General features: G+C 38.3%; 1 protein-coding gene across 1 annotated transcript; it reads right to left on the reverse strand.

Moving 5' to 3' along the window:
- Positions 1-3,836: 3,836 nt before the first annotated feature.
- Gclm (Glutamate-cysteine ligase modifier subunit) lies at positions 3,837-21,988 on the reverse strand. The gene is made up of 5 exons (XM_071678078.1): positions 21,469-21,988; positions 17,816-18,008; positions 15,207-15,403; positions 12,184-12,298; positions 3,837-6,251 (listed from the first exon to the last, which is right to left on the reverse strand). Exons 1-5 carry the CDS (start codon positions 21,568-21,570, stop codon positions 6,091-6,093), a joined length of 768 nt encoding a protein of 255 aa, XP_071534179.1. The 5' UTR covers positions 21,571-21,988; the 3' UTR covers positions 3,837-6,090.
- Between the last annotated feature and the right edge of the window lie 382 nt (positions 21,989-22,370).

Genomic DNA, 22,370 nt, shown 5'->3' on the forward strand with positions numbered 1-22,370 from the left:
GGCAAGGTTGACAAAGAGGTTATGTAAGAAATGGAGGGAACAAGGAGAAGCTGGAGACCAAATTGGAAATGAAAGGATGGAGTGAAAAATATTTTGAGTGATCCAGGCCTGAACATTCAGTAGGGTGAGAGGCGTGCAAGGGATAGGTTTAACTGAACTTTCCATGGTTTACCCCAGACACTTCACATGCCCTGGTTCAATCCATTGACAGCACGTCGACCCCGGTATACCACATCGTTCCAATTCACCCTATTCCTTGCACGCCTTTCACCCTCCTGCTTGTTCAGGCCCCGATCACTCAAAATCATTTTCATTCCATATTTCCACCTCCAATTTGGTCTCCCACTTCTCCTTGTTCCCTCTACCTCTGACACATATATCCTCTTGGTCAATTTTTCCTCACTCATTCTCTCCATGTGACCAAACCATTTCAAAACACCCTCTTCTGCTCTCTCAACCACACTCTTTTATTACCATACATCTCTTACCCTATTATTACTTAAGTATATATATATATATATATATATATATATATATATATATATATATATATATATATATATCTGCTGGAAATGAGATGTTTGAGGACAATGTGTGGTGTGAGGTGGTTTGATCGAGTGAGTAACGTAAGGGTAAGAGAGATGTGTGGAAATAAAAAGAGCGTGGTTGAGAGAGCAGAAGAGGGTGTTTTGAAGTGGTTTGGGCACATGGAGAGAATGAGTGAGGAAAGATTGACCAAGAGGATATATGTGTCGGAGGTGGAGGGAACGAGGAGAAGAGGGAGACCAAATTGGAGGTGGAAAGATGGAGTGAAAAAGATTTTGTGTGATCGGGGCCTGAACATGCAGGAGGGTGAAAGGAGGGCAAGGAATAGAGTGAATTGGAGCGATGTGGTATACCGGGGTTGACGTGCTGTCAGTGGATTGAATCAAGGCATGTGAAGCGTCTGGGGTAAACCATGGAAAGCTGTGTAGGTATGTATATTTGCGTGTGTGGACGTATGTATATACATGCGTATGGGGGGGGTGGGTTGGGCCATTTCTTTCGTCTGTTTCCTTGCGCTACCTCGCAAACGCGGGAGACAGCGACAAAGTATAATAAAAAAAAAAAAAAAAAAAAAATATATATATATATATATATATATATATCTTACTTAATAGCCATCTCCCTTGTTAGCAAGGTAGTATAAGGAAACAGACGAAAGATTGGCCCAACCCACCCACATATTGGATACAGTTATCTTTCCTTGAACAAACAGGTGCCTGATAGTAGCCTTCATATTAGTCTGGAGTGGTAACTGAACACGCTATACTTGTTGCTCAATATGGTTGAAATCTTATGTGGTAAGAATATGCAGGTTGAATTAATGTCTGCCAAGCATTAACAGATTGATAGACTTGTTTCAAGTTTGTTACCATTGCTAGTGTAAAGGAAGGTTATCTTTAGTTGAACCCAGTCAGGGTGTAAAGTCATGCTTTGTAGGTGTGGTTAAATATTTTGGTTATCAGTTTCTCACGGTGTATGGATACTGAGAACAGTGATAGACAGAACTGAGGAGAGGAAATTGGGTTTGTTTTAGGATGGGTACTATGTTTAGCATTCTCATATGTTTGTAAACTTAATATGTCCATGAGTAAGGGGAGAGTCAGCAGTTGTGTCAGAGTGGATTCTAAGCAGCACTTTGACTGTTCTCTTTAAGGATGTGGTTGTTTCATAGTGGATTTCAAATTAGTGTTTGTTGAAAATGTATAATGTATTTAAGGCCTGAAGATGCAGGAGGGTGAAAGGTTGGTACAGAATACAGTGAATTGGAACAGTGTGACATACTGGGGTCAATGTGCTGTCAATGGACCAAACCAAGGAACGTGAAGCATCCAGGGCAAACCATGGAAAGGGTACATGGGATGTTGATAGCAAGCTGTGGTTTCAGTGCAGTACACAAGAAAATGCATGAATGTTCCTGGTGCTACCTCATTACTGCGAGAAATGGCGACCATGTATGAAAGAAAAGTATTCATGTATACTTTCGGGGGAAATTATATTGTACGTCTGGATGAGAAGTGCTTTAAACCAATAAATGCATAAAAGATGAAAATCTATACAAGAAATCCTGGCTTTAGTACGTATATACACCAAGGAAGCTGCCAGACAGTTGACAAACAGCCCACATATGCGTTTCATTCACTGATCACTCTAGACTGTAAAATTATTTCTTTACAGCCCTATCTAAATGTTTCTTAATTTCATGTTATGTCCTCTGGTTGCTATGTCCCCACACCTCTCATAGAACTGTCCACTTTGTCGATTCCTTTTAAAAACTGAAAGGTTGTGATCAGGTCACCCATCGGTCTTCTCTTCCAAGGTTGGAAAATTTAAAGCCTCCAGTCTTTCCTTGTAGCTTAGCTTTCTTAATTGTTCTTTGTGCCTAATTTAGGATATCAAAAGAGTGCTATTTTCTTATCCATATACTTATAAGCTATTCTGATCTTTGGCAGTACACCATTCTTAAATGAGACTCTGGCAACAGGATTGGGGTGATGTCTACTCCCAAGTCCCTTTCACACACAATCCTGAAACTAATTTTCTGCTATAAGGTAGTAATCACATTGAAGCCTCTTTTGATTTGTCCCATCCTCATTAATTTACCATTGCTTGGGTTGAATTGCATGAACTACATTTCAAACCAAGTTTGTTGTCCAAGTCCCTTGTAATATTATACAATCTACCTCGTTTTTTGCTTCCTTACTCGAGCAGAAGTTAATGTATGAAATACTTTGTCAAACTTGATCGCTGTTTCCCATGTTTGCAAGGTGGTGCCAGGAACAGAATAAAGGCTGCATTCTCTCACATCCATTCTCTATCTGTTATGAGCAATGCACCAAAATCACAGTTCCCTGCTTACAACCAGTCATCACAAACCATTTCATAGTTTACCCTGGTTGCTTCACATGCAATGGTTCAGTCCAATGACAACATGTCAACCCCTGTATACCATATCACTCCATCCCATACATGCCTTTAACCGTCTAGCAAGTTCAGGCCCCAACCACTCAAAATATCTTTCATTCCACCCTTCCATCTATCATTTGGTGTCCCCCTTTTCCTTGTCCCCTCCACTTCTGACAGTTCTTTGTCAGCCTCTCCTCACTCGTTCTCTCCACATATCCAAACCATTTCAGCACTTCTTCCTCAGCTCTCTCAACCACACTCTTTTTACTACCACACATCTCTTACCCTAACATACTTGATCAATCCGTATCACACTACAAACTGGCCTCAAACATTTAATAACAAACACTTCCAACCTTCTCTATGCATCCTCATCTATATCCCATACCTCCCATCTAATAAACACAATAGGAACTACTGGACATTCATACACACCCATTTGTGCCCTCCTGGATAACTACCTCTTTTTCCACACGTACTTCAATGCTCCAATGCTACATGGAAATTAGTTCAAGGAAACAAATGCAGATAAAACTGCTATATGTGCAGCAGCTATATATGAGCTATACTGCACCTAATGGACAAGACTAGAAAGTAGCAAACAGGGGATACTGTTAACAAAACCAAAACGGTTTACAACTCTTAAACATGTTTATTAGCAAAGCCCTTAAAATGTTATGGTTTAGTGTTGCAAGGAATGTTTTCCAATGCTTAAATTTCCAAACTAACACACGGTGAAATTTAACCAATGGATACAAGAGGTCACAGTGGTTGTGAGATGCAAATCAACAGCATCATTTTATCAGTCTGTGACACATTTTAATTGTGGCACCATTCCTTTAATGTATACTCTTCTAGTGGAATTCATTGGGTATTAAAAAGCCAAGTAAGAATCATTATATTCTGAGAGACAGGATTATAATACAGATAAAAGTTATGATTATCATCTAATCTTCCAGTCTTCACATCAAAACTGTGAAATATTTATAGGGCCACTAAGGTGCACATGTGTAGCACTCTATCAAAAACTGAAAAGCCAGGTTCTTACCAGGATGCTACGTAAAGGAGATGGCATAACTACCTGGAGAGTTTAATATTCTCTGGGCTGATCACATCACCAAAATGGCAAGGAAAAGATCATGCTTTTAGGGAGATTATTTCAACTTCACAAAGAATCCTCTAGACTGATAAAAGAATTATAAATCAAACAGCATCAAATAATAATGTAAACACAATGCATACCCTTACTGAACATAGACATAAATGGATACATGTGCGTGCTTCACACGTCAGCACTTTTCTGATATATCCTGTAAACTCTAAAGACATGAAAACAGTTACAGCAACTCACTGTGAGTGACATGAAAATCTATCCCATCTGACACACACACACAAATACACCAACATACCAAGATGCATACCGACAAATTGTAGTATCCTAATCCCATCGGGATTGAGAAACAAAAATCAAGCTTTGTACTCCCTACAAATTGTTGACACATTGGAAATTTGAAACTACCACTGACAGTGTTAACTGAGGTTAGGTCCCTTTAGATGAACTACAAAAACATAAGATATTGCACTCATATCAACGCATTTTGTCTGATGCTATGGTAAGCACACGTCTTTTTCTCTCAGACACCTCTCTGTCTCTCTCTCTCTCTCTCTCTCTCTCTCTCTCTAGCATGATAGCAGATGATGCAATTTTGCAACCAGCACAAACATGAAAATTACAGATAATCATATGATAAGAGTAAATTACTCAAATGAATTTGTGAACCTGATATAATATTTCTACACCACAATGATCTACCTGGTGTCAAGTTACATTTTAAAGCTTTGCATTATGCCGAGAAACCAGTTGCACATATCATAAAGACGATACAAGAGGAATAAATTCCGAGCAAATATATTACCATAATGTGTAATCAATACACACCCTACAATACCAGAAACATCACAGCCATTCCCATACATATAATGCCATGTTCAACACATTCGGCTGAAATGCCCATTCATCCATATTCTAAACAAAATCATGGAACAAACCTACGTTATGAAGGGCAATTTCACTTCAGTGGAACCTTCTTAAACATGTCTTCAAAAAAAAGAGAGAGAGAGAAAAAAAAGGCATTATCACTTAGTATCTAATATGAATACAAAGACAGTTCCTTTACCACTAAAAATTAGTCGCTCTAGTTTACTTCTTTGTACACCTTTCATTTAAAGACCTCACTTAACTGCTGTTAAATCTAAATGGGATTAGAATCCCTCTATCTATCTATATCATGGATTAAAAGACAATGCATGAATAATACTAATATTTGATATTAACTCATTTCATTGATCACAATTATCATTATCACAACTTCTACAACCATACTCAAAGAACACGTTCATGCCTAATGAAGGTTGCATCAATTAAAATCCATTCAATGGATCATTAACATTAATTGAGAAGTTGAACAAATTCTATGAGTATCTTTATTATATGCAGCTATATCTTGTTAAAAGTACAAATATTAGAGCAAAATTGTAGATAGAATCAATGAAGTTGAAGTTTGAGCCATGTAAAACATTTTTCAACCATAAAATACTGTAATACTACACAATTATGGGTTACAAGCTCACCTACCTTTCCAAAACTTGAGACTAGCTGTCTCATCCCATAGCCTGCAATATGATCTCTCTCTTATGCAATATCAGTAACAAATTATGCGAGATAATTGAAAACTGCACTTTATTATGAAAACTGTAAAGATTATATTCTCAAGAGGTATTTGAGTGCATTAATACCCTGTTTGCACTCAAGTAAAGTCACAGCACAAAGATTTATTTGCCATTTGAGTGGCAAAATACTTCATAAATACCATAAAAACTGGTAGCATCAACAATAAGCTGTTTCTTAGATATACTCTTTGAAATATCAATTCACATCATTGTATTCAAATCCTTAGAACTAATACCTAAAAAGAGCATGATTTACATTAAAAAATGTAGCTCAAGTTAAGAATGTTTAAAGTACCTCCTACACAAATTTCATCCTATACCCTCAACCCAATAACAATCTTACTACCTAACAAGATAACATCACAATACTTGGGACCTCCAGACAATCTACACTGGTTAGTCCCCAAACATTTAAACGTCACATGCCAGAGCAAGCGTGTAGCCCTTGTCTTGTACCAAACCAAAACACTGCTGAATGGTTCTGTGTCGTGCAATCCATTGTATCTGACACTGAACTCCAGATAAACCCAAGCGACTTGTGATGGTTGAAACGACATCCTCATCCACTATTTCTGAAAAACAGAGTCATTTTACTGAATAACATACAGAGAAAGAAGCTAGAGATTAATAATTTTCATACAGTAGCAAAAATGATTTTATGTAAATCTTTTTTCTTTAATCAGTTAAAAGTTACACTTAAGTGATGGAGAAATCTTGCTTCAAGTGATATATGTTGCAGTTAACAAATAGCATATAAATGATGTGTATCACAGTTTAAGGGTTAAAGTGGTGGATCAGATGTGTCAATTATTATGCTCTGCAGCATAAAAAGACAAATGTATGGAGCACCAACATGAAACAGGAACACTAAGGCAGATGTAAGGAACACCAACAGAAAATAAGAACAAACTAATTCCTGTGTAGTTGTGACCAAAGATGTATATCTTTACTTTTATCATCACCACAAATCCATTCACAGTTTAATGGGGTACACGTTGACAGCCACTATCCTATTTCATGGACATAATAAGGTAGGTACAAGTTGGCAGAGCCAAAAAATATGAATGAACTGCATAATCACCCCATGTTGTGACTATGAGAATGCTACAAAAGTTAAGAGCCATGTATCATAAGTAAATAAAGCCTCACCAAGTTGAATTGCATATCATTTTATCTAAAAAAATTACGTCCTAGTTAACTGTAATAAAATCATGTTGCTAATTGGTTAGTTTGGATTTTAAATGTAGGTATGGATCATGTTGAGGTGTCTTGAGCAAGGTCTTAAAAAAGTATAGTGTGGGAGGAATGCTGCTAGAAGCAGTGAGAAGTTTTCATCAAGGGTGTAAGGCATGTGTACAATTAGGAAGCAAGAAGCAATGGTTCCAAGTGAAGGCTGGTCTGTGGCAGGGGTATGTGATGTCACCACGGCTGTTTACTGTTTGTGGATAGTGGGTGAGTGAGGTAAATGTGAGATTCTTGAAGACAAGGGTGAGTATGCAGTCTGTAGTGGATGATAAGGCCTGCGAAGTGAGTCAGTACTTGTTTGTTGATGGCACAGCGCTGGTGGCAGATATGAGTGTGAAACTGCCTAAGTTGGTGACATTTTGGAAGAACGTGTGAAAGGAGGAAGTTGATCCTAAATGCAAATAAGAGCAAGTTTATTAAGTTTAGCAGAATTATGGGACAGGTTAGATGGGATATGAATTTGAGCGGAGAAAACATGAAGTGAAGTGTTTTATATACCTGGGAGTGGACATGGCACTGAATGGAATCATGAAAGTGTAAGAGAATTAAAGAGTGGGTGACGGGGGCATAGCTTTCAGGAGCGATGAAGAATGTGTGGAGAGATACTGTTATCTCGAGAGGTAAAAACAGGTATTTTTGAAGGCACAACAGTCTCAACATTATTATATGGATGTGATTCATGGGCTATATATAAAACTGCAGACAAGGGTGGGTGTTTTGGAAATTAAATGTTTGTAGATGTGACTAAGTAATCAAAGGATAAGAGAGAGGTGTGGTAAAAAAATGCATATGGTTGAGAGAGCTGAAGAGAGTATGCTGAAATGGCTAAGACATATAGAGAAAATAAGAGAGGAAAGGTTAACAAAGAGGATATATGTGTCAAAAGTGGAGGGAATAGAGAGAAAGGGAGACAAAACTGTTAAAGGAAGGATGGAATGGAAAAGATTTTGAATGATCTGTAACTGAACATGCAGAAGGATGAAAAGGGCGTAGGGGATAGAGTGAACTGGAATGATATGGTATATAGCTAAAGACTTGCCATCAATGGTCTGAACCAGAGCACGTGAAGCGTCCACGGTAAACCATGGAAAAGTCTGAGGGGTCTGGTTGTGGATAAGGAACTCCGATTCTGGGACATTACACATGAGAATGAATGCAGCCTTTCTTTGTCAGTTCCTGGCACTACCTCACAAATGTAGGACATCGTAATGAAGTATGAAAAGACTTCTTTATAAGATATTTGAGAATATCAACTCTCCCACGTTAACTTTAAAATCCAACTTGCCCAAAGCTGCAATGTTAGTTCACTTTCCCTCTTCTACAGGTAATACTTTGGTTTTTGCTCCCAAGAACTGGCTGCTTGCGTGTTGCCACCACTAGTTAAATCACCATATTCAGCAAGCTACTGCATCACATGAGTACTGTGTGGTTGTTGGTAACTCAAGGGTGGGCCATTCTGATAACTGTGTCTTTCCCAACTCCTCAAATCCTTGGAACTCTCAGCACTCTCATGTCTTTCTCAATATCTGCGGCCCAACACTTTTTACAATAGAGGTTTTTCACATCCTCTAAAATTCTTTAAATACTTTTCTTTGTCTCTTCTCTTTCCACTTCATCAACCCCTTTATATTTAATTTAAGCCCTGGCCTTGTTGCAAACTTAGAGACTGCCACAGCAGAAGGGTTAAGCATGGTATCAGTCTGCCCTTACTATTTAGAAGTATTGTTTTCTTCACATGCTGTCTTTGTATTTTCATTCCAATGCACAATAAATATCTCCTTACGGTTTATGACTAATTATAAGAAAATTATGTTCCTCCACATTCGGTGGTAAATCATATTTCCCAAGATTGAGAGACTGGTTAGATAAGAAGGTAGATAAGTCTACATAAAATATTTGCTTTTAAATCTAGCTGTTATTAATAGCTAATATAGGAATATATAACCAAAATCCTAAGTACAGTATTTTCATATTCACTAAATATATCTTCTAAGACTAGCAGTAAGGCTGCTAGTCCAAGTAAAGTTGACTGAGTTTTGTCTTGATGATGTTTCCTACAGCCTTTTAACTATAAATCGGCAGAATATGTAGGATACCTTTAACTTTCTTAAATTAACTGATATCAAACAACAATAACTAGCATGTAGAAGATACAGATATAACCAAAGTCCTGTGTTTTCATATTCACAAAACCAGGGAGCATGAAGCAGTCACGGAAAAATTTAGAAACATTTGTGTGGCTTGGTTGTGTATGGCAGGCTCTGGTGTAAGTGCATTATGTAAGACAACTAAAGAGTGAATGTGAGCAAACAGGGCCTTTTATGTCTATTCCTGGTACCTCCTGACTATGTGGCATATGGCAAACAAATGTGAAAAAAAGACTTGCTAAATTGTATGAGAAAGTGGTTGAGGATAGGGTGATGACATGTACGGAGAATCATATCTGGAGCAGTAATGTGGCTTCACAAATGTTAGGGGATATGGGGATCAGGTGTTTGCTCTGAAAGGTTTGTGTGAGAAACACTTAAGAAGACAAGGATTTCTATGAAGTAGATGAGGATCTGAAGAAAGTGCATGATAGGGTTAACAGAAATGCTTTGTGTATGGGGCTATGATTAGATGAAGAGGGAGGAAAGTTCCCAGATGCAGTGGCAGTTTTTATTTGGAGAGTAAGGCATGTGCGAATGTGAGACTGCTTCAGAGGTGAATAATATCACCTTGGCTGCTTAAACCTTCCAACTTCTGGTATACTGGGTAAATTTCCCCAGTACAATAGTGTTGGACAAGATTTTCACATGCTCACTCGTCTAATACACAAGTTGTCATAAAAAAATATCAATTCATTCATAATACATAATCGCTGTTTCCTGTGTCACCGAGGTAGCGCCAGGAAACAGACGAAGAATGGCCCATCCACTCGCACACAAATATATACATAAACGTCCATTATTTATGTAACATACTTAATCAGTTTCCTGTGTCGGTGAGGTAGCACAAGGAAATAGACAAAGAATGGCCCAACCGCTCATATATATTTATTTACTTATTTTGCTTTGTCGCTGTCTCCTGCGTTTGCGAGGTAGCGCAAGGAAACAGACGAAAGAAATGGCCCAACCCACCCCCATACACGTCCACACACGCAAATATACATACCTATACATCTCAATGTACACATATATATACACACACAGACACATACATATATACCCATGCACACAATTCACACTGTCTGCCTTTATTCATTCCCATCGCCACCTCGCCACACACATATAAACATATATATACATACATGCCCATACATGCACATATACATTTCAACGTATACATACAGACATACACAGACATATACATATATACACATGTACACATTCATATTTGCTGCCTTCATCCACTCCCGTCGCCACCCAGCCACATGTAGAAATAGCACACCCCCGCCCCAGTGAAGTAGTGCCAGGAAAAGACAAAAAGGCCACATTTGTTCACACTCACTCTCTAGCTGTCATGTGTAATGTACTGAAACCATAGCTCCCATTCCACATCCAGGCCCCACAGACCTTTCCATGGTTTATCCCAGATGCTTCACATGTCCTGGTTCAATCCACTGACACCATGTTGACCCCAGTACACCACATTGTTCCAATTCACTCTGTTCCTTGCACATCTTTAACTCTCCTGTATGTTCAGGCCCCAATTGTCAAACTCTTTTTCACTCCATCCTTCCACATCCAATTTGGTCTCCAGCTTCTCTTTGTTCCCTCCACCTCTGACACATATATTCTCTTCATCAATCTTTCCTCGCTCATTCTCTTCATGTGTCCGAAACATTTCAACACACCCTCTTCTGCTCTCTCAACCACACTCTTTTTATCATATGCACATACACATACATATCAACATATACATACATACAAACATATATATACACACACACTCTGTAATGTGAAGCTCCATATAATGTGGACCTAAAACACACTTCATGATTTTCTTCCAGGCATGATTTAATGTTACATATACTAAGCACCCAAAACATACATATTCATGAAGATTCACACATTATTTATATAAGCAGAACTTTATCAACATGAAAAATTAATATAAAATTTTCTTATCAAATTGGTGTAAGAATGAGCAGGCACTTTCAAAACATAATGCAAGAGGCTGAAGCACTTAAGTAAAGTACACTATGGTTTCTTTCTAAGACTGACTTCACACTAAATTCAACAAGAAAATTACATATACATTACTCTGGGTTCTCTTTATGTATAATAATAAATGACCAAATAACTTTATCACTAAAAATGTAAGTACTAATAGTAGGATAATTGTTTATAATCTAAGACTAACTAAATTTCCATCTCACTCTTGGTATTTACTCAAAAGTAAGAGACTGGACACTTACGTCAGATATAATGAGACATTGACACACGCAACTGATTCCTTTATGGCAGTTTGTAACTGCATAACATGGAATGGCAGATTGATTTAGGGTGCTTTTCTAAGACTAAAAATGACACAGGTATGGACCTGTGCTGTTTTATGGCATCTGCACAGTGAAATAAAGTAGTTGAGATAAAATACCAAAATGATCTACCATCTAAAATAAGTTCCCAATAATACAGTTTATGTTACTATCATGGATTACCTTCAGTACATTTATTTGTCTCAAATATTTATCATCATTTCTTAAAAAAATAAGAGGGGGCTTTTATATTGCAAATGAGACATAGACGTTACTCTCACATTGCTCTAGGAATGGATGCTTCACTCTCATTTTAGCTTGAGGCAAAATGCATCAATTTCAAGTTCCTGCTGAGACAATAATTCACTTTTACACAACCAATTTTTACACAGGCTCCATCTATTCAAGTTTTACCTCAGCCTTCTACAAACACACCTTTCTTTTTTTGTTCTGCATCAAATGAAAATCTTAATGTTTACAAGCTTTCCTCTTCATCAATGACTTTGTTCATCACACTTAATTCATGACAGAGGGTACACATGTGGCATTAATCCAAGCTGATGTTAGTGCAATTGGCTGCTAGTGACACCTAAGGGTAACTGGTGGAAGCAAACATCTGCAGGGACTTTAAATGATGGTGGAAGCAAATAAAACATATGACATGCAACATGATGCTCAGAGCAGTGAAAGGGTCAAGATTATTTTCTCCAATTGTTTCATTTCTATTTTCAAATATTCCATCCAAACTTCATAAATGTTCCCATACTTTTTATCAAAGGTCACCAAAAGATTGATCTTACCTGCAGGATCATTATGAGTCAGCACCTGGATATCATGCTGCTGAGCAAATGATGACAACTCTTTGGGGACAACACAGCATGAAGCAAAGTTCACTTGAACTGTGCTTGGCTTTACCTGTAAGACAATATGCATGAAGATGTCAGTGTTATCCATGTGTCAAAAACTAATTCAATGAAGTACCCTTTCCTAATTCATGAGGAAGGATAAGCCTAAATGCACACTCACTTCTAGTTTAAAAGTCTGAGAGGTCAGTGCATATAAAAGACTAAAAATTCTAAGTATGACATCATAAAACATAGGCAGCCTCTAATTATGAAGTTTGTCTGTGAGGTAAAACATGTAGGTCAGGGCAACCTTCTTTTGGTAGTATGCTGAAGCCACTCACCAATATGCATTAACATTTAAAGTCACATGACCATATGCCAGATACATCAGTGGCTGAGAAGTGAAATGGTATGCACAAAATGTACATTAGGACAACCTACTCTTGGGACAACAATGAAGCATTTGTTAATGTGCATCAGCATACGATGGTACGTAACTGTACATCACATAATGGCTGAGAACCAAGCCCAAATGTTAAACAATATATGGTTACTGTGGAATGAAGTGTACATCTTGGTGATCTAATTTTTTGATGGATTGTCAAAGTGCTCATTATTATGCATTGGCATATGAAATTTCAAGGCCATTCATCAAAAAAGTGGCTGACAACTGAACTATGATGCAAAACTTTACCAGTTACTAAAGCATGAAACACATGTAAGGTTGGCATATGGTACTTTTTATGGGCTGCAAAAGTATTTCCTAAACATGCATCAGCAAGTAATGCAACATCACTAGGCATTAGAAAGGGCCTAAGTAATGAAATGGGGTGGTTACAGAAAGTGACAAGAGGCAGTGATACTGATTGTGGTAATGCAAGAGGCACAGGGGTTGTTGCAGAGATAATGGTGAAGGAGGTGAAAGAAGTCATGGCAGAGATAGTAGAAAATGCGGTATCAGGGATGGAGAAAGTGACTGTAACAAAGGGGGGTGGCTATGAGAATGACGCAGATGCTGACAGAGGAGGTTGGTGAGGTGGCAGAAATGGTGGGCAGAGAGGGTGAAAGGAGGAGTGCTGAAGTAGTGGTGGCAGAAAAGATGACACAGGAAATTCAGAGGTTTTGGTGGCAGGAAAGACAAAAAAAAAAAAAAAAAGGTGTCATTGTATTAATAAAGGGGCATGACGGGTGGCGTTGGTGGCAGATGGCGAGACTGTGGTGGCATAGTGGTTGTGGAGGAGGTGATGGTTGCAGATGGAGCAGCAGAAATGATGGCAGGGATTGGTAGCGTAGATAAAAGATGATGATAGTGGTGGTGCCACAAAGGCTGGTTGTAAGGATGGAGGTAGAAATAGTGACAGTGGTAATGGAAAAGAAAACAGCAAAGATGGTTGTACAGGTGGTGAAAGTGGAGGTAGAAAAAGGTGGTGACAGATGGTGGAAAAGGTGTTGGCAAATGTGGTAATAATGGTGACAGAGGTGGTGACACACAAATGGTTGCAGAGGTGGTGACAGGTGTGATAGAGAGAGAGAGAGAGAGAGAGAGAGAGAGAGAGAGAGAGAGAGAGAGAGTGTGTGTGTGTGTGTGTGTGTGTGTGTGTGTGTGTGTGTGTGTGTGTGTGTGTGTGTGTGTGTGTGTGTGTGTGTGTGTTGACAGAAGTGGTGACCAGAGAATGGCAGAGATAGTGGCAGCTGTGGTGGTGGATGTAGTGAAGGTGGTAGTGGTGACAAATGGGTTGGCAGAGATGATGGAAGTGATGGTGGTTGAACAGGTGGTATTAGTGGTTATAAAGGGGTTGACAAAGACACTGGAAGAGGCACTGGCAGATATGGCAGTACTAGTTGTTCCTAAAATGATAGCAGAGGTGGTGGAAGTAGTATGGGTGGTGCAAAAGAGATGCCAGAGATACCTATGAAGGAGGAGGTTGCAGGGGTGGGGGGGCAGAAATGATACTCGAGGTGTTGGTAGTAAAGGGGATGGTTGCTGGAGGGGTGACAGAAATGGGGTAGATTTGCTATCAAAGATGGCATGAAGGGTTGTGGGAGAGGGGATGGCAAAAATGGTGACACAGGTTGTAAAGATTGCAGATGTGATAGTTGCAGTGGAAGCAAAGCACATGGCAGAGATAGTAGTGGCACAGTTGGCTGTAAAGGTGATAGCCTGGAGAAGTTGAGGCAGGGGTGGTGGTTGCAAAGGGGTTAACAGAAGTGGTGGCAAAAGGTATGAAAAAGTGCTGCACATGTAATGGTAGTGGTGGTGGCACAAGCGATGGCAAAGGTGGCTGTAGAGGTAATTAAAAATAAAAAAAAAGAGCATGCTTTGCCTCAAGGGAAACACATGTGAAAGCTAAAGTAAGTTTATTGTGCAGAAACAAAATTATTTACAAATCAAAAGGAAACTTCCCTGTCCTATAAGAAGCACACAAGAATAGCACTACTGAAATCTAATTGCTAAAATTAAGTTACTATACTGAAACAAAATCATTTACAGGTGTTATACTGACCATGCCCTTTCAATTTCTGACAAAATCAAAAGGGATCTTTCTTGTTTTCAGAGAAATACTCATTATAAGTGTTGATGAAATCCCATTGTCCTCATATTGAGAAGTAACAAAATTATCTCCAAAATATGTAACTGTGTGGATAATGATACTTTAGTGTGGAAGTCATGATGGCAAACTAAAATCATTCTTGTGAAACATTGGTTATTAAATACTCAAATAAAATTGTTGTTTGCAAAATCTTCTTGCAAATTTTCTGACTAGATTCATTAGCCTGAACATTTCTTGTCTCAAATCTAAGAAAATGAAAGGTAACTATATGTCAAAGAGTATAAGTGCTTTCATTAATTATTAATTCATTTTTCAAATCATTTGGATGAGTAAATGAGAATTAAATCTGTGGAATCACTGAAATGCTCTCTCCTCAGTCTCATTAAGAAAAAACCTAAGCAATTTGAAAAACTGCAGCATCCTTACTTTGGCCCATTTATATAACTCGGTAAAGAGCTGAGATGACACATCTGCCAAGCCAATTGCAGTCACAGCTCCTCTGTCAACTGCATCTTCTAATGCTTGCCACACTGGCTCTATGCTCTCGAGTGTTGCATCATCGCTAACATCTGGGGGTGTTACAATAACAGAGTCGATGCATGGCAAATCCAAGCCCGAGGACACTGTTTGGGAAAGTGACAATAAATAGAGTTAACAAACTGTTTCTGGAACCTTATTTAGAAAAATCAAGATATCACCACCTGATTATGTCAGCTGATGATGTAAAAAGCATGGAAGATTGTATCACTTTACAAGGGTACTTAAAAAGAATGCATTAACTTACAAGGTGACCTGGCAAACTCCAAAAATAATCTGATGTATGGGTAATAAAATTCAACCTGTGCAAATGTACAGAAATGAGGATGGGTTGAAGTGAAAGTTATCAATATGATTATTAAGCAGGAAATAAGCTTCAGGATTCTGTGACTAAGAAGGACTTGGAAGTCCACATTGTCACTAACATATCCCCAGAATCCCACATTAGAAGAATAGTTGAGACACAATGTCAACTGGGAAATACTAGAATAGCTTTCAAGTATCAATAAGGATAAACTTACCAATCTCTTCATACCTAACGGAAGGCCAAAACTAGAATATGATTTTCAAGAAACACAAAGAACTAATAGGAAGGTTCAGAGGAGTACGACAAAGACAGTGAAAGAATTAAGAGAGCTGAGTTACAGGAAGAGGCTTTAGACTAAACTTGCCTTCCTTGGGAGAAGAAAGAGTGAGGTATGATCTGATTACTACCTTCAAGATTTTACAATAGATTGATGTTGACAAAAGATGTAAACAAGCACTTTTATAGTATAAGAATAATGAATGAATGGACTAAAATGACTGAGGACATGGTGAAGGCAGAGAGCATAAATGAATTTAAGTAGCTGCACAGTGCAAATATGTAATTAATACTACAAATGACCTATGTCTGGCATATTGAGTATGAATGACAATATCCTGTTCTAGAAAATATTCTAATTCTTAAGTCTTGTGAGAAAGCAGCTGATCTTACCCATTAAACAGCTAGGAGCTAGAAATGAATTTATAAAAAATAGAGTTAATGCATCTCTTTATATACAACTGGTGAGGCAAATTGTGCTGTGCTATCAATCACCAAGACTACAGTCAAGGATGGGTAAGTTAGGTAGGGATGTGACTGATATCCAATAACAATCTAGCTATCCCACAATTTTCAGCAATTTAAAATGCTGGATATTTCTACTATCAGGCTGGATATCTGGCTTTTGATAAATGCTGCAAGAAACCTGAATAATTGGAACTGGAGTTCAGTACCCAGGAACCTGGGTATATTTCATTTATCTATCTATTCTACTTGATCGCTGTTTCCACTGTCAGTGAGGTAGTGCCTGGAAATAGATGAACAACAACCCATCCACTCTACACACACACACACACATATGCTAAAGGCAAAGAAGCTGAGAGATGTGCTGTGATGAATATATATGTGACACTCCAGCCAGCCAGCTGGAAGGTATATTTCAAAACAGATTTAAGGTCATCAGTGCAGTTCTGCATGGTCTGCTTTGGGACCATTACTCTTTTCAATTTTTGTAAATGACTTGGTGGGACGTATGAATTCCTATGCAAAATATTTGCAGATGATGAAAAGATCATAAGGGAAGTGAAAAGTGTGGAAGATTGTATCAAGTTACGAGGGGATATCAACATAATCCAAAGTTAATCAAATACAAGGCTAATGAAGTTCAACCTTACCAAATGTAAAGTAATGAGGATGGGTCTCAGCAATAGAAGGCCATGATATGAATATCATCTAGCAGAAATAAGCTGAAGGAATCTGTGTGATAAACACCTGGGAGGGCACACTGTCCCTAACCTGTTGCCAGAGTCCCATCTTAGGAGAATAGGTAAGGAGACCAATTGTCTGCCTGGCAATATTACAAATGCATTCAAATTTATGGATAAGTAAATAAACAGCAAGTTGTTCTGGTCATACATGTGTACAAAACTTGAATAAGAATCTCAGGTTTTGTCACCACCTAAATAAGCACTAAGAGGTAATTGAGAAGATCCAGACAGCAACAAAGATAGTATCAAAATTTAAGACAGCTGAAATGCCCACCACAAAAGAAAGAAAACTGATGGGTGTACTGATATACATCTTTTGAACTGTTAAAACACTGATGATGACAGAGAGCAGTTCTATGAAAGATGTAGGGATGGGACAACCAGAAGACATGGCATCAAATTAAATACTAAACATGTTAAAAAAGAAGCCCTTCTAAAGTATAACAATAGTGGAGGGATGGAATGAAGAAATAGTTAATGTGGATAGCATAAAGAAATCTAAAAATTGTCCAGTAGGAAAGAATGGTTACAAGATGGGGTCCCAGAAGTGTGAAACTCCATTCCCATACAGCAAAAATAGGTACAAGTAATTACACAAACACAATATGATTCTCATCACATCATCTAGCACAAAATAAGCTTCCCAATTCTGTTCGAAGGAGGACTTGGGAGGCAACATTAACCCTAACTAGTTTCTTTATACTTACCAGTTTTGATGGCATCTTCAACCTGCTGAAAGTCATTGCTGCTAAGGAAAAGCTTGACAGTAGTCTTAGTGCCTGTGCTTTCTCTAGAAGGTAACCTGTCAATACTCCGCTGGATGGTGAGTACCTCACCATTCTGAGCTTCTGCTTTGCACCCACCCCAGCTATTCAGTGTAGTTTTTATACTTCCTCGTAGCTGAAATTCAGAATTTAACATCTTAGGTAAGCAATATTCAAGAAGTTAGTACTTCACACTATCTGTAATTTGTAGTCTTTGGAGTAATATGTAATAACTAAAGTGAAAGGTGCAATCTCTTTTCCATATAAACAGAGAGGAACTGAACACCACTCTCATGAATTTCTCTAAAGCACTTTTTTTTTTCTTTACCAACATCTGGTATGCCTGGTAAGTCCTGGCAGTCCAAATCCTCATTAAAGTAAATTGATGTACATATATATGAGTGGATGGGCCATTCTTCGTCTGTTCCCTGGTGCTATCTCTCTGATGTGGGAAAAGCAATTAAGTATAATAATAAAATATAATATACATGAAGATCTATTTTTATCTCTAATTCCCATTCCCTTCAGGAACTCCCTTAAGGGGGAAGCCATGGCAAAAGAGTCTCTATAACTGTTAAACTCCAGTGCCACTTAGCCTTTTGTGCCTCATCCTTAACAGGCCAATATCAAAGGGCAATTCAAGCAGTGTTTCTAGAGAATCCTACCTAATGTTCATAATCTACCTGATGTGTCTACCTAATGTTCCTACCTACTACTACTACTACTGCCTAATGCTCATGTCTAACGTTCCTACCTACTACTTCTATCTACGGCTCTGACCATTTTGCTAAAAGGCAGGGCTAAAGCATAATGCTAACCACAGGAAAATCTAGAGAAATGACGAATGAGTTGTGTGAGTTAAGTTTTAAGCGTTATGTGTGACAAGGTGAGATTATATGTTCATGAACACATAGGTAGATATATACATAACAGGATAAGAATCAATATTGTTCGATCATTCCTTTTAAAGAAAGTGCTTTCAAAATCCTCTGATATATAAGTATCTGAAGATACCTGTTAACCAGGAATTAATGCATTTCTTAGAAGAGAGAGCTTGGTTGAGATTTTCACCACTGTCTGTGGGGAAGCCACTTAACAGTAATGGTAACTCATCTAAGTCTTTTACTTCTGATAACAACATGCTTGTTGTCAGATATCACAACAAGGGATAGGGAACAGACTTCTGTCACTAATGTCAGACATCATAGCAAGAACTGTGGAGCAGAATTTGGTCAATCACATCAGATATTACAAGGGTCCGGGAACATGATTTTGACGATGTCAAATATCAGTGCAAAGGATGGGGAGCAGACTTTTGCCAGTGACTACAATAAAAACTAAATTACTTTTTCATAAAAGAAAAATGCATGACAAATTCACTAAGGCATCAATATCTTCCCTTATAAAGACCCAATCTAAGTAAACAGATTATATTGTAATAAGTCAATGTTACAGTTATATCACACTTAAATAAGCATATCAAATCTGAATCTTTGCATTACATGTTCACACTATCAGCCCTGAACTTGTGAAAAGCATGTTTTTTAATCTAGAATCCTCATATTCCCTTCAACTAGGTAGTTCTCCACCAACGATGTAAAGCCCATCAATGGGACAAGCACTCGCACAATAAAAAATCCTAATTACACTTGATGCACTCATAAAACCTAAACATAAATTGTCCCAAGGGGTTTGGTGACAAAACTATCCTCAACTAAATGTTAAAATGTTTCATCCAACTGCATACTGAAGCAGAGTGGCAGTACTGAACTGAAATTTTACTGACCTGTAAAACTACTGTACAGTACCTGAAAGAAAATCTGATTTTCTAGAGGTATTCTGCTAAGTGAAACAAGTAATTATGTAGCTTAAGAGCAACACAAAAATAACTTATGGAGGTGGAAGAAAAGCATATTAATGGAATCTTCGTACTGAAGTGATTTAGATGGATGCTGATGCGACAGTGGCATGAAACAATTCTATGAATATCAGGAAAAGTGTAGGGAAGACTGAATCACTTGTTCATATCAGAATCACTGAATACTGGCCTGATTTCCCCAAAGAGCTAAAAATTGCCTTGCTAAATTTACAGATCCTCTTTTGTCTTGCCTGGTCACATTTTAAAATTTTGTTTACTCATATTTTGGGGGCTGATTGTCCAGATACTATCTAGTCTCCCCATAAGTGATTAGAATATTGTTGCAGTAACAACTGTGACTGGTAAGTGGGTTCACATTGTAACTGTTCTTCACATATATGACTATTTTCTGACATTTAGGTCTTTTTTTGTGTGTATTCAGAGTATCAAAATCATCTCTTGCTGATGAAAAATTCATTTCATTTGACAAGAGAGAATTTTAAGGAACTACATTGTATCTCCCCTTCATCTCTTGCATTTACTGCTGTTACAGTCTGAACTTGTTAAACACTCATATAGTCACACCAAGCTTTCATTTTCTTTTCCAAAGCTAGCAATTTTTAACGGCATTAATGTTTTTTCAAATGCAGAAACCACGCTTGGGTAGCATACTCAAGATGTGGTCTAACCAACATCAAAATGGACTGTAATTGCAGCCAATATAATCCATTTTTCAGTGCATGATGAAACTGTTACTACCAATCTTTTCTGATATGTCTATAATGTTAATTTGTTGCAAGTTGTTACATTAATATCTTTTTCTTATTTCACCTTAATTCATAAAAGATTTCAAACTAAAGGTTTCTTGTTCTATCCTGCTTTTACTGAAGCGATGCATTTCCTTTCGTCTTTCTGAATGTTATCTGATGAAAATACGATTGTTAAGTTGCTGATAGGTTTGAGCACTCCATGTATTTTCTTCTGCACAAAGCCATCCCAGTAAATGCAACCACTTCTGGTGAACATATATCTCATTAGTGTACTTCAAAAAATCATGGAAAAATAAGTTAAATCTTAGTCTACAGGTAAAGTCAGGAGACATTTCTATAAGATCTCTTGATTTCTGCAAGTCTCATGCTTACTTTTGTATTAATTTTGCCCGTATCTTCATAGCTCTCCCCACAACAACAGCAGCATAACTGATTTTTTTTCTTTTATCACTAGAGAAACGTTATTCACATCACACACTAACGCACTTCTATAAAATGTTAACTTGATAGGTGTCTAATGATGAGTTTCTCCCCATTTCCATAAGTTACTGTTGTAATACCCTTGCACATTAACTATAAACATATCCTATGAAATGAATTACATGAATACATGTTAGTAACTTTGCAACCATTCCTGTAAAATGCAATTTTATTCTTATACATGACATAAGTTACATGACAAGTGTGAGTTCTAATCTAGATCATGCAGCAAATTCAACTGGAACATTAAGAATTTATATTACTACTCATAATACTATAGAAATCATTGATCCTATCTGTATAGCCACCCAAAACTACTAACAACACCACTTGATAAGTTATTTCAATATCTCCAAGCAACATCCATTCCCCTCTATGTGCACAACATACTTGAGTTTATCAATATATCTATAGCAGTAAGTAATGGTGGTTAGCATTACTGAAGGACCTTGAAGAACTACTAGAGAGAAGTATTGATCGAGCATTACCTCTTCAGTAGTGGTCTGTCCTGCCTTGCGAATAAGTTCCTCCATCTCGAGGATGTTGCCCGTACTGAGCACCACCTTCCGGACCTGTGGGCTAGTAGACATGGTGACTGACAAGTGAGACCCCCACACGCACACCTTGGCCACGCGCCCGTCACTGCTGGTTGGTTCCTCCTCCTCCCGCTGGCACTGCTCACCTGGTCCCCAGCACTGCGCTAGGGGCTCCCTCCCCCCCTCACCTCACCTCGTAGCACAAGACGCAATCCGCGCAGTCACCTGCCTGCCGTGGGGCGCCCCCCGGCTCCTCCTCACCACCTCTCCTCCCAGGTCATGCTGAACTCAGCGTGACTCAGCGCCCTCTCCCTCACACCATCTGCACCTTACCACACTCGCCAGCAGGAGACGGCCCTAAGTTCAAGAGGGTAAGGGAGAACACGTGGATATTGTACACTGAGCCACCTGCGACTGGTCAACATGAGGGACTATGTAACTGCAAAATTCCTCACAACCTCCTTACTAAATCAGCTTCAGGAGTGGATGAACTTTGCAATACCATAAGACGAAATTGTACTATCTCATTTATGTCAATATTTTGAGTCGAAACATCGGCTTGGATCAATTTACATATAAATGATTGATGGATTTATGGGTCTATCTTTAGTTTTGATCTATTGATACGCATTTCCGCACCATAATTAGTCCTCATTGTGCTCAGGAGGAAAATGGGAATACGTCTCTGAGATCATTTGTTTACATCATTCCCCCACGTCTCAACACCCGACCTCCGCCACATCTACAACTTTCTATCCCCCAATCTACAATGCATTAGTCAATATATATTAGTAGAGATGTAGCAACGCAGTAGTTGCAAGACAACTGATGCAAATTGCATGGTTAAAACGCGT

The sequence above is a fragment of the Panulirus ornatus genome, chromosome 27 (assembly GCF_036320965.1).
Source record: "Panulirus ornatus isolate Po-2019 chromosome 27, ASM3632096v1, whole genome shotgun sequence".
Classification (NCBI taxonomy): domain Eukaryota; kingdom Metazoa; phylum Arthropoda; class Malacostraca; order Decapoda; family Palinuridae; genus Panulirus; species Panulirus ornatus.

Excerpts from the sequence above, each read along its gene's own strand:
- Gclm (XM_071678078.1), bottom strand. The coding sequence starts at position 21,570 with ATGTCTACTAGCCCACAGGTCCGGAAGGTGGTGCTCAGTACGGGCAAC. Across the intron at positions 15,404-17,815 it reads TGAAGATGCCATCAAAACTG|TGTCCTCGGGCTTGGATTTG; the intron begins GTAAGTATAAAG and ends TTTCCCAAACAG. Across the intron at positions 12,299-15,206 it reads AGTTATATAAATGGGCCAAA|GTAAAGCCAAGCACAGTTCA; the intron begins GTAAGGATGCTG and ends ATTGTCTTACAG.